The sequence below is a fragment of the Cyclopterus lumpus genome, chromosome 23 (genome assembly GCF_009769545.1).
Source record: "Cyclopterus lumpus isolate fCycLum1 chromosome 23, fCycLum1.pri, whole genome shotgun sequence".
Taxonomy (NCBI): domain Eukaryota; kingdom Metazoa; phylum Chordata; class Actinopteri; order Perciformes; family Cyclopteridae; genus Cyclopterus; species Cyclopterus lumpus.
This window is the reverse complement of record NC_046988.1, coordinates 4,743,729-4,757,335: the sequence shown is the minus strand read 5'-3', so window position 1 is coordinate 4,757,335 and position 13,607 is coordinate 4,743,729. Positions and strand designations below refer to the sequence as shown.

General features: G+C 43.2%; 1 protein-coding gene across 1 annotated transcript; it reads right to left on the bottom strand.

Annotated features, from left to right (window-relative positions):
• Positions 1–4,179: 4,179 nt before the first annotated feature.
• si:ch73-252i11.1 (uncharacterized protein LOC553517 homolog) lies at positions 4,180–13,301 on the bottom strand. Its single transcript, XM_034526456.1, has 12 exons — positions 12,922–13,301; positions 12,088–12,223; positions 11,113–11,860; positions 10,945–10,995; positions 10,711–10,837; positions 10,263–10,428; positions 8,281–8,401; positions 8,098–8,194; positions 7,916–7,985; positions 6,155–6,285; positions 5,798–5,949; positions 4,180–5,351 (listed from the first exon to the last, which is right to left on the bottom strand). The coding sequence occupies exons 1-12, from the start codon at positions 13,182–13,184 to the stop codon at positions 4,867–4,869; spliced, it is 2,547 nt and encodes an 848-aa protein (XP_034382347.1). The 5' UTR covers positions 13,185–13,301; the 3' UTR covers positions 4,180–4,866.
• Between the last annotated feature and the right edge of the window lie 306 nt (positions 13,302–13,607).

The window sequence follows — 13,607 nt, the reverse complement described above, 5'->3', positions numbered from 1 at the left end:
ATTGACTTCATACGGAAATTATGTGTCTATTTCTAAGTGGACAAAAGGACTCAGTGCTGTTTAATTGGAGCTTTAAGACAATTTCCTGAGTGGAAAAGGTCCAGAGTAAGATTAGTGAAATACCACAATTATGCCTCACAACTTTAATTCCTTGGGATCATAATAGGAAGTGCATGCACATCTGGTGCAGGTGGAAATTGTAAAACACGTGCTGTTCTGCCTTAATTAGAACAAATCTCGTGCAGTTGTTTCCATATATACTGTATATATACCATATATGTCTTTTGTATACACCCTTGTTAACGACATGTTTTATTCTTCTTGTAAATATAATAGATAATATTTTCATATATGTATGTCCATCATGCACCCTCCCTTCACTTTAACGCTTTAAGGGGCATCAAGGTGCCCTCTGTCGTAATCAATTACCACAACATATTGAACAAAGAAAACAAAACTGGGATGTTCAATGATGGCGATATCTGTCAGGCTGATATCAGCATAGGTAAATATGTCATGGCGGCGCTCACAGGAGAACATTACGACCGACAGCTGTCACTAATGTAACAGAGTGTAACAACAACATCATTAATCTCTCGTAACCCACACGTGACGCCACTGAGGAGCCCCGGTCTGTTTGTTGTGGAGCCGGCTGGCATTAATATGTATTCTGTGTGGTCAAAATACTATTTCATTTTTGTACAGCATGCTGATAGCATAGAGATGTAGTTTTTCATATAAGTCACTCTATTAAATATTGGGTCATAGGTTGTATTTCAGAAGTTCACAATCACAATGAGAACCTACAGAACCTAATTATGAAACTGCCATCTGCAGTCAACACGTTGCACAACAGGACCATAAGCACAAAGCCGGATTAAGAACACTTTTAATTAATTCCTGGATCGCGGTGTGAACAAATGTACAAATCCTGGGATTGTGTTGGAGCTAATTACACTTTAATGAGACGCTATGATCCACCTTCCAACCCTCTGACGGAAACTGGCGTATTCACAGATGCTGCGATAGCAACTAATTAATTCAACATTTAACGGTACACTGCAGTGGAATCTTTCATCAGCTTTTATTTGGGTATTTACAGGAACGTTATAGGAATCTGAGCCCAAATCACCTTTTTTTTGTCAATGTTCCAGCATTGATTGGATGTGTAATGGTGTCGGCATGAATTCATGACATACATAACCAACTCTCTGCCATGAATGCAGTTGTTGCCCCTGATCCCTCTTGAGTCAGTGAACCAGATGTTACATCTGAGACACCAACACACACAGGCTGCGCCCCAAAGTGCAGCACAAATGTTGTCATCCAATCACAGTCGAGACACATCTGCATATAGCAGCTGTACACAAATAGAAACTATGCTGAGGGTGCAGTCTCAGAGGAGTGGTAGTCTCTATCTCACATCGCATTAAGACCCCACTTCCCAGTATCCCAGTTGCTTCCTGTGTTTCTTCCCAAAACTCAAGGAAAGACATTTTGACTTCAATACAAAATGTGATTAAAGGTGTAATAACAGATGTGTTCAATAATAGAAGAAGTTGACGTATAACGAGAAAGGGAAAACAAACAAAAAGATACCTAAACATTAAATATGAAGCACTGGATACATCAGACCTCATGATGCCACTAAATATGAACATCTGAACCAAATTTCACCATAATCCATCTAAAAAATGTCGACCTCGCGGTGGCACAAGTGAAGGACTCAGGAGACCTTGAAAAGGGTTACCGGGATACATCGTCTGGGAACCGTGCACGTCTCCACAAAATGTCAATCCATCCAACAGATCTGACATTTTGAGACCCGGATCAAAGTGGTGGACCGACAGGCCGACACTGAAAGACCTCAGAAGAAAGCACCGTCCCGCTCGGAAAAAAAGAAGACATCTACAAACCCCACATCCCTCGATAGTAAGCGATCATACATCTAAGAAAATAGAAAACGGTTTCATTCGGCTCCGGTTTTGTGCAGAAAAGCAATACCCCGCTGCAGCCCAATGTGAAATGTAGTTAGTGTTCACCTTTAACGATTGTCTGATCAACAGGTGCCTTACTTATCCATTAAAGCTGCACATACACAGCTCTCCTCTCCTGCTATCAGACAAATAAAGATCTGACTCACTTCCTCTCACCCCCGGGGGGCTTATGGCCGCCATAGCACTCTTCCATCAGCTGGGACAAAACGGCCATGACTCAGCAGAAACATAAACACCTCACACACTAGTAGGGGTGCGCGCAAACAAGGGAAAGGAGTCATATTTAATTCATAAGCTCTTGTAATGCAGACAAAACTGATTTCCCGTTATGCGTAGGCCTGGAACGCTCCTCGCAGCTCTGGAGGAACGACGGACGCAGGCAGAAGGCTGGTTAATGTAAACGGATGTTTACTCCCACTGGGTGGGCTGTTGCATCCCGCGGGGCACAGCTGCTTTCCCCACTGGACAGCTCCATCTTAGTGGGCCTCAAACGCATAATGGAGCTCGGTTGGCGGAGGATTGTGTGCACCGGGAGTGACGGACACATCCATTCTCGCCCTGGGAATGGTCTCTCCGTAATCTACTGTACCACCACAGCTGTCTGTCTGGTTTTCTGCATAGAGAAGAGGCTGTGTGTTTTCAACCAAAGGGGAAATAACACGTTCCTAATTAGTGCTCACCGTTTACAGAACGGGTCCCTTGGGGGATAAAGAGTCCACCACCAACTGCCAAATATCCACCAGTGCCTTTAAATCCCCTCAGTTTGGTTATCACATGAATCGTTCATGCAACAATACAGTTTTACTTTGAAATGGCACAGGTTTGCATAGATGGAGAGCATCCAGCCCCCCCCCCCCCTCACTCCAAGTGAAGCCAACGTGGATGTGTCTTACACCTGCAGTCTTTCTACTGGCCACCAGAGGGCGATTCTTCTGCTCACATAAAGAAGTCTGATTGTATAGAAATCTATGAGAAGATGACTCTACTTCTCACTGGATTTATTACTACCTCAGTGAACATTGTAAAAGTTGATGGTCTCAATCTCTAGTTTTAAGTCTTCTTCAATACAGCATGATGTTCAATTAGCAAATTATGGTCCCATAATTTATGAAATGTAAAAGGTCCCATGAAGTAAAATATACCATAAAGCAGGGTATGCTTCGGGGTGTGTCTACCTTGTGACTGGCCGGTCTCTACCACGGTCTGCGAGTTGTCCCATTCACAGTGGGCTTTATTCATTTATTTATTTACACGTATTTAAAAAGATGTTAGCAAACCGGTTTTAACCTTGTGCAGGAGAGGTTGGAAACCAAAAAGACGCCAATAGTGATATATTTTTTTTTTAAAGGATACAAATACAAGGAAATAATATGTTGAGACCAAAATTCCATTAATCATTCAAATGTCAAGACTACGCAGTAAAACAAAATAAAAAAAACAAAATAAAATAGAAGATTAAGGCAATAGGTTGAGATACATTACAATACAATGCATAATGTTTTATAGAAGTCCTTTTCAGATGTTTTTGGACTAACAACAAGGTAGATATTGATTGAATATGGAAGCAGGTTGTTCATCTGTCTGATAAGTTTTCAGTGTTCTCATTTCATGGAAGTTAATTGTAACATTTTGGTCCCCTAACATGTCCGGTTGTACTTCGCTCCACCCTCTCGTGTCACTTCTGGTTGGCGGCGGCTAAGCTCCCAAGTGTCTTCTCTTGAAGTGCTTTCAGAGAACGTGCTCCTTAACAAACCATGGGTTGATTTTTAATGTATTTTATGTCGCACACACAAGATAAATCATGTGTTTTTTAAACAGCCAGATACTATAATGCTTTGTCGAGCTGAGAGGAACTGCAGTCCTGTGATAATTCAGTGGTTTTGTCACAAAACCACTGAATTATGTTCATATTAATTATTGCATAAAGTAAAGGGAAATTCAATCTTAACATGGCAGATTGTCAGGAAAAGCAACAGGAGGCGACTGCTGGTGAATGTATAGTGGGCCGCCATATTGATCATTTTTCATGGCCTGCCTCATTCCACTAAGAGGCTCAACCCGAGCGCTGGTGGCCTTTTCAATTGACTGATGAGACAGATGAAGACGGAGAGAACTGCAGCTTTTAATGGCGACAAACAAGGCCATGTGACGCAAACCATGAAAAGAAAACGCTGCTTCTGTGTGCAGTTTATGCATGTATTATTTATTTAAAAGCACATAATCAGCAGTTTTCCAACAGTACAATTTGGAAAATACAGATATTTTAAGTTTTTAGTCACAAAAACTAGAAATGATGCTTTAACTTCAAACAGCCTACAACATCTTGTTTATATGAAGCTATTAGTGGTATGACTCATTTTAGGATGCAGATAAGGATTATGTCGCCCTCTACTCCTCGAGGAGCTATGTCGGCTGTAATAATGACTAGGACTATTTGATGTCATTGTGATCTATAAAATTCCCTGAGCAAATGTCTGTCTCAGCATTTCACAAACATTTAGGTTAACCACACCTCAATAAGCGCCTTTCCATCCGTCTGTTTTTAGTGGGACACGACGGAAATAGAGAAAGATTGGAAGAGTTGATGTACTGATGAAAGCCAAACGTTAAAGTTGACTTCATTTTGGATGGAAACTCATAATTCCAATATACTGTTTCAATCCGTGATTGATTGTTCTAGTGTGAACATGTTCTTCCACATAAACAAGCACTCTTAAGTGATGCAACTGCGTGAAAGTCACTCTGCTGCTCATTGCACTCTTTAATGGATACCATTACCCAATGCAGTCTGCACAAGCGCCATCAAGCTCCTTAAATTATCCATAAAAAAGAAAAAGAAAAGAGGCCTGCCATCACGTCACCATTGTCCTTAAGCAATTACACAGGAATCATTCTTCTTTGGGGGAGGAGTTGGCGGTGGTTGTGCAGGTTGGTAATATGAGGGTTGGTGGGTTTGGCTCGAATATGCGCTGGGTTTGTATGAGGGTGTAGTGGGCGGAGCAACATATGTGCTGGGGCGGGCCGGTTGGGGAGTCGGGCGGGCCGGTTGGGGAGCCGGGCGGACCGGTTGGGGAGCCGGTCTCGCCACAGCGCTGTACGTGGCCTTGTACTGCAGCACGTACTCGGGGTAGATCTGGAGCTTGTCGAACACGACGAAGATGGAAGGATCCATAACGTCGTCGACGCAGCTGTCGAAGAAGTTTATGTCCCCGCCGTCCTTGGGGGGAGGTCGTCGGTAGCTGGAGTGCCCCTTGGTGTAGCCTCCCACCAGCACCCGGGAGACGAACATGGATTTGACGTCAGAGTCCCCGGTGTAGCTGTGGGAGTATTTGGCGTCCCGGGCAAAGTAAGTACCTGTGTTTGGACCCAGAGATTAACATTTTGGGGATTATTGTAAAGGGATTTTTTATTGTCTTGAATACTTTTTGTTTCTCAGAAGAAGAAGTTCACAGCGAAACCCAAATATATCAAATGTTCTGCCAAAGTACACGCATTCATGTTGTACAACTTCTGCACGGTGAGCTCACTAGAAAGACTGTAGTTCCAACATCAAACTGCTCATTATTTCAATTACATCGATGAGCTGTAATGGAACAATTATTGGACCAATTGTGTCAGCTGACAACGCAAGATAACGGTAAACAGTAAGTTCCATTTGGTTTTGGGTGAACTGTCCCTTTAAATTTGTGTGAAAGGCGAAAGCTTTGATGGAAGAAACCGTTCCCATCCTCTCAGACTAAATCTTCTTCATTTAACGCAGCATCTGCACATCTTATCACAACTCCTATTTCTTATCTCACCTTGGCCAAAGACCGTTCCATTAACTCCACACACTCTCCAGTCAAAGTTGGTTTTGCAGATGACGTCAACGTATTTGGAGTCGGTGCCGTGAAAAAGCTGCTTTTCGGTCACATTGCGGCCCTGGTTGTTGCTCTTCATCTGCGTCTTCTGCCTTTATTGAGAAGGAATACATCAGAAACTGTAAATCATTCCTTTAGGAATGAGTGCCAACGTTGAGAGGAACTGGAACTTTTGGCAACCCCACGGTAATAATAAATACTAATACGTCAATGGGTTATTTCTCCTCTGTTAAAAGTTGCAGTCGTGCAAAGACATTAAACCATTCGGTCGGAGATATTCTTAAATCCCTCACGTACCACTGAAAGAGCTCCCAAAGGGCTTTGTTCTGGACCCTCTCTATTCTAACGATGTCGAAGCCTCGCAGAGATTTACAGAAAAGAATCTCGAGCTCCTTAAATTCCTCCGAGGAGCGCACGAGGGGGACTCGCTGGAAAACACACAAAGAAAACAGTATTATTTTTAGTGAACATTATTATACATTATAAACTTATTATTTCAGTTTAAAATGTGTTACCTTATTATGCCTGTTTTCATCAGTAGTATTAGGATCCCATTAGTTTTTTAATTATTACTATAATTATTATTATTAGGATGATGACTATTACGATTTGTGCCATATTTATTTATTTATTTTCCATGGTGATCATTGATTAGTATAGTGTTAATTGATACCCTGATTATGCTGATGATTACTACAATATAGTTCAGTATGACTACAATGATGATCATCCTGATGGTGATAATAATTATTATTAAAGTCACTATTGTTTGTATCATTTTGTACTGGGTAACAAGAATTATAATTGCTTATGACATTATTCCAACCAAATACTCAAACGGAATAAATACAAAATGTATCTGTATCTTTTTTGGGGGATTGTTGTTCCTCTCTATTGCCTCAACATGTCTTCTTGTACATTACATATATAAAAGCACTATTAACCTATTAAGCACCCACAACAAATTTAAAAAAGGATGACATATAGACATTGTCACAACACACACACCCTGAGGTGAATATTAATAACACCAGGTCATATCTTTGAGTGCATGTATCAAGTCTGTATCGACAGCAATGGTTCCATCAAACCAACGAGCTGCCCGGCTGTACGATGTTGACAAATGACCGTGTTGCTCTTGAGGCCGCCCACTGGCGGCACAATGAACTGCAGCAGCTATGACACATCAGCACCTCTACAGCAGCTCTCCAGGTGCAGCAGGTTGGACTGCAGGAGGCCGGTCATTTCTTATATAATATATATATTTTTTATTATTATTGTGAAAAACAATAACAAAAAGACCAAAGCCAACTTTATTTCGTTAGTCGGTCTCTGAATACTTTCTGCCAATATGGTCGAGTCGCTCTGGATAAAAGCATCCGCTAAATAAATGTAAGGTAAATGAGTCACGAATGCATAGTTTTATATAAAACCAGAAGAAGAACAGCTGGGCACTGTAATCTTTATCCAACGTTACTTAAACAGGAGACAACGGTGCGTTTGTCGGGGACTATTTTCAGCAGCGGATTAATACGCATTTGGAGTATCTGCAGCAGCAGGATGGTGTATTTGGGACTGATAACGGTGCCATGTGTATTGTAATGAAGCGTAAACATCTTTTCCACCGAATCCGTTGGTGGCGTTTCTTCTTTCAATTAAGAAATACCCTCCAGTTCTCATGCAACTGATGCTCATGGAGCGTCTACAACCCCCTTTCAGGAGTCTCTGTTTTTTATGAAGAGAATACCTTTAGATTTATGTGTGGTGTTGACTTTTATTCTCTATACAGTAGGATCTCCGTTCTATATTGGAAACTTGAGATTGCTGCCAAACAACACATCGATTTTTTTCAATTAAATTTTTTAAATAATAATAATAATAATCACACCGAGAAAACAACAACAATAAGCAAATATTTACATCATTAAAAATGATGACGTGGAAGTCTCGTTTTTTGAAAATCTTTAACAGCATGTGCATTCACATAAATAAAAGAAAGAAACCGTGGACTACGTTTTCCAAGGCAGTTTTGAAGGCGTGATGATGCATTCACAATACCGTGAATCCCGATTGTGGAATCTGCGCTCTGTCCCAGCTGTCGGGCAGGGCGGTGAAATTCTGTGGCCTTCTGTGGTCCGAAAGCAAAGTAGGAGTGGGATTAGTTGTATTGTGAGGTTTCCTAAAAGAAAAAAGGTGGAAAACACAAGTGGGACCAACACAGCATCTTTGAGACGTCGTACCTCACTCTCTTTGTTAGGACGTCGGCCGCGGAGACAAACCGGGGCCGTCTTTTCACCAGCCTCTTGGTGCCGTACTCCTTGTTTGTTTGAATCATGTCTGGGGAAAAGAAGAGATTCAAATGAGTTCTCCAAAATGCACAAAAGGTGTGAACGGAGAGCTCCGTTTGCGCTATATTTGTTTACCCTGGAAGCTGAGTGAGTATGACTGTGAACCAGCGGTGAAGTCCAGCACATCTTTGTCATTGCTCAGAAACCTGTGCTCCATCGTGGCGCTGTCCATGTCCGCTGCTTTGTGTCCAGCCGCCTGCAAACACAAGACAGAGGAGCAGGTTTTTACCACTGACCAATCAGGAGAGGGTTGCTATTGTGTGCAAACAACACAGGGTAATAAAGAAAAAAAAAGTTCAAATTGTTTGTGGCAGTTAATTCAGTGCAATGTCAAGTGTTACACACTTATCTCGTACGCTATAGCTGCAGTATAAAGCCAGCACTAGCAGCCTCTATGCTAAGCTAACCAGCGTACTGACTTAATTCTGTATTTGCAGCTGTCAAAAACTACATTTTTATGTTTGCATCATTCTCAGGCATTTAGTCAAGCAAAACAATCTAAAAATGTAATTTCATTCCCTCGTCACCATTTTTAGTGTAAATGTTCGGAACAGAATTCGAATGTGGAACACTGAATTAAAAAGGTTTTGGGCAGATGCACCAAATCTGCCTTAAATGTCAGTACCTGAACTCATTTGACTAGGATGAGGTTGTCATCAGAACTGGGACGTGTAACCCGACACTTGCAACGTGAATGAGCACGACACATGTAATGTCTGCGACAAGGATACGACCTCCTCCGCCGCTCATCTCTTTCCTCGGGGGAGCTGCCACGCAGCCCCAGCTCCATCTACACACTGATAATGCGATGAAGGACTTCGGCAAAGCTCGGACTAGCCTCACTTCTTTTTGTCTCATCGTGTGCAAAAGGTTTCTGTAGCGAGTTTGACACCACAGCAGCATTTAGGGCTGTGCCGCAACTGCCAAATGTCACTGAAAGCTCCTTTGTTTGCCAACTCCTTATCGACGAGGAACTGAGTCAATGTTTACAGGGTCCGTGTGACGTGATCGGACCTACACCGTGATCAGCTCCAGAGCTGAAACGTTCCTTTTTCAGAATAATACCCATCAAGCATTACATAACTAACATATTGTTGCTATAAAAAAAGAATTTGACAGACTTTAACCTTTTGAAAACCGACCTATTTTTTAGGTTTCTGCTCGAAATAACATACCCAAACTAAAAAAGGTGTATCTCAGCAACCACAAAGACTATTTGAATAATGTTGGTGTTATAATAAAGGCAACCCATGTGTGCTTTTGTTCAGATGTGTAAATATTAGTATATTTGTTACTGGTTAAGAGTAAATAAAGATGAAAGACAGCAAAAGTTGAATTTTCAGGTTTGCCTAGAAAAAGAAAGCACTTTCAGGATAATTATCTCTTGGAAGGATGCAGAGCAACGACCATCTCTGTGGTCAAAAACCACAGAGATCTATGGGATCAGTCTTTCTGCAAAGTTTGACTTTGAAACAGTGAAGCAGAACAAAGTTAGAGAGGTTTTAGTACAGATTAATTAGGCCAAATGGGCATTTGGGCAACATCTGTGCAATTTGAATTTTCTCATGTACAAAACCATATATTTCACTTGTATATTACTTATGGCGTTCAATGCATCAAATAAATTTTTTAAAAAGCCAAAAGATAAGCAACATTTGTGACTGTAAGCGCTAAAGCGATTCATGTTGCTGTGTTCTTTGGCTCATATCTCGGTGATGCTTTGGTGCAGAAGGATTTTCTGAAGGTGTTTAGAATCTGTGTTAAATCCTCTCGCTCTTTGCTATCTGGCTTTTTCTGATAGCACCGAGCCACGGGTTGCTAGTTCCGAAAACGTGCCGAGTGGGCTGACTCCTGAGTTGTGTGATAAATGGCTTACTGATTATTGTAGCCCAAGTTCTCTTGTTTAATTTGATGTATAGCATCAATATATTTGCTCATGTTTATTGTAATATTTTACACAGTCTGCGCCATGGTTTTCAAAAGGTTAAACTAGTGTGCCGTGCTGTCTGCAGTTATCACCGAGTCATCCAGCCTGTACAATCACTCCAGTTACTCACAGCTGAAGCGTAAGTGTTCCAGTTCCCGGACTCGTCCTCCCAGTACCAAACCCACTCGGTGGTGTGGATGAAGGTGGGCTCGAGCAAAGAGTTTGTGGTCGAGAGTCGCCGCACTTTGCCCGATCCGTGGGTCATCGTGTCAAAATTCACTGGTGGGAAGCCGCCACTAAAATACAGCAAACACGAACGACCATTAAATTCATACAGTTCAGTCCATTTGAACAGCATGTCATCTTTTAAATCAATATGGATTGGATCAATATTGAGATTTCTCTCCGACGACACATGACAACAAATGTTTTTTTCTTTTACCGGGTACAGCCGGACTAATTAATCAATATTTCACGGCGAGTTCACGCTGCGTTATGGAGGCTAAGAGGAGTTTGATGCCTTGGATAGACCTCCATGTTTACCCACAACTATATGTATGCTGTATATCATACTGTACCTGTAAGTGTTTTTAGGGTCACAGTAGTGCTTCTCAATCGTCTCATTATCCGGCAGGTCGGTCCACTGACTGCCCTCTCTGACCTCCCATTTGTACGGCAGCTTGTTGTGGACTTTAAAGCATTGCTCTGAGAAGACATCGGTCATAAATACAAATGAATGTGTGGCAATCGCAAAACCAGTGCGTTTATTGCTGTTTTCCGTGACGACCTGTCATGCAGGGTTGATTACTCACCCTCGTGTATACAGTGTCCTTTGATGAAGAACATGCATATCGCCGTTTTATCTGAAGGACACAAACATAAAAAGAGCACCGTGAAGTGTCGCCCTGTTCCCTTTTTACATCTTCAAAGTTCTCTCTAAAAGACATTTGTAATGAGCTTTTGCAGCGGGCGTAGTTCACCTCTGACGGGCCTTGGTCTCGGGCTCGGCCCGTCGCCGCCGCTCGGCTCGGCGTTGACGGCGCCGGGGATGTCGTTAGTGGAGCGGGTCCGCTGCAGCGGTTCGTGGTTGCCGCTATGGCCGCCGCGCCCACTGGCCGCCGGCAAAGTTTGATCCGGTTTTAGTTTTCTGTTCTTGCCGTCCACGTCACTGGCGGAGGAGTTGAGCGGCTGCCCGTCTTCGGTGTACAGGTCCAAATCCTCGAAATCTACGGCGATGTCGTCGGGGGAAGAGGTTTGTTGTCGTACAGGATTGTTGCCCTGGTTGCCCCTGTTACCTCCGTTGCCCCTGTTGCCCCTGTTGCCTCTGTTGCCCCTGTTGCCTCTGTTGCCCCTGTTGCCTCTGTTGCCCCTGTTGCCTCTGTTGCTCCCGTTGCCACCTCTCCCTCTGAACCACTGCCTTTGTTGTGGGTTCAGACCATCGTCGCTGTTGGCATCGTTGCTGTTGGCGCCGGCGGCAGCGGAGCTCTTTCTGTCGTCGTACTTCAAGGCCAGTTTGTTCGCATAAACAGACCTCAGGGAGGGGAAGAGGTCGTCGGGCACGCCTCTCCTCTGGAGGCACGCGTACGGCTGTGCGGCGTTAAAATCATTGGTCTTGAAGCAGCTGCAGTCGCGGTTCATGTACCTCTCGCACATATGTAGCCTCTTGCAGTCATGGCCCTCCCCGCACAGGCCAAACTCGCCGTCGCCATTGTTGTAATTGTGACATATCTTGCATAAAGAGAAAAAGGGTGGTTACAACCAAGCAGGGCAAAAGGCACGGAAAAAACTCTTTAAGGTGATGAATACAGATGTGTCCATGAAGTCAATACAACTTCTGCCACTCTGAACTCTAGGGTATCAAGCAATCCGGTTTTCAGGATGGGCATAGCCTTCCATAGGCGGTGGCAACTGATCCGACAATCAGAATTTGGAAAACCCGCTCTGGTCAGACTTACGTCGGGCATCATCCAGTTGTCGCTCTGCACCAGCAGCGTGCGCAGCTCCGTACGGCTCAGACTCTCCAGCTTGTGCACTCTCAGCAGCGCCATATTGTGGTCGGAGTCCAGCTGATGGGAGAGCTTGCATCTGGTCCTGTCATCAAAGAGCACGAGACGTGAGTTTGATGTAAAACAATTGGAATTATAGTCGCAGCTAATAAGAGGTATGTGAGAAATGTTTTCAAAATGTACACAATGACTATTTGGGAAATATGCTTATTTTCTTGCTGGCCTATAGTTCTGAAAAGGTGGATCCCGCTTATGTTTGTTTGGTAAATATGTAGCTAAAGCCTTCACTGGTTACCAGGAAAAACTCCACGAAAGATTCCAAAGTCTGAAACTGAAAGCTACGTCGAGGAACTTTCATGTTGTGTCGATTTTGAGAATAACTACACAGAAAATACTGAAATCTTCTCGTTGATGGTCTGGTTCACTTTACACCTCACACAGAGGTACGACGATATTGAATTGAGACAGTTACACAGTTAAAAGTTCCCGTAAACATAACTTTATTATGAGTGCGCTTGATACATCTGTTCTGTCAATACGTGCTCCCTTTTTAAATGTGGTCATTAAACGCACCGACACAAACCTGGGACCGTCTCGTTCTGCACTAAATGACTTTAATTACATTTAGAAAATGGTGATTAATCGAATTTAAGTTCAGAAGAAACAACAACAACAACAACAGAGATATAGTTGAAGTAGGCCTATAGTTGCAGGCCTCTCCTGCCCAGCACTCACGACACGCCTCGTGCTTTGAGCGAGCCTATTTACCTCGAACCGATTTACCTGAACGGACAGTTTCCGGTGAAGAGGAACTTTTTACACAGGTGCAGCATGTAACAGGAGCCCAGACACTCTCTGACTCTGCACAGCTGCAGCCTGGTCCGGGCCACCACCTTCTGCTGCCCGAAGGGCTGACACAGGACAAACATCTCCCGATTACTGATGATGTCATCAATAACGTCGCCTGAGCCGAGGTTACACGTCAAATATTCCTTGTCGACTGCTCCTTGATTTTCGAGGATGAACTTCAGTATTACAGACTCCATCGTCAGGGCCTGGTTCCTTCCGCGTTTCCTTCCGCCTCCCAACGCAACAGAACATGACAGCGTCTGCCGTGTTCAGTGGAGTCGGAAAGTACGCTCTCGTTTCTGATGATTGGAAACCGAAACTTAACTGGGCCTATTTTTAGCAGGAATTGGTGCTGTAACGCCGCTCTCCTCCGCTTGGGGGCGTCGCCGTGTTGTATGACCTGCACACACTCTTGTATTAGTAAAAGACAACACGTGAAAACGTGTGCAGGAGAACCAGAAAGAAAGAAAGAAAAAGAAAACTCACATTCACATGATTTAATAATCTATATAAATATACTCTGCATTTTCTGTTCCTGACTGGCAATAATCCCTTTTCGTAGACAGTGTAATGTAAGTGTTATTAAGTAGGATTACATTTGCCACTTAAAAAATATCACA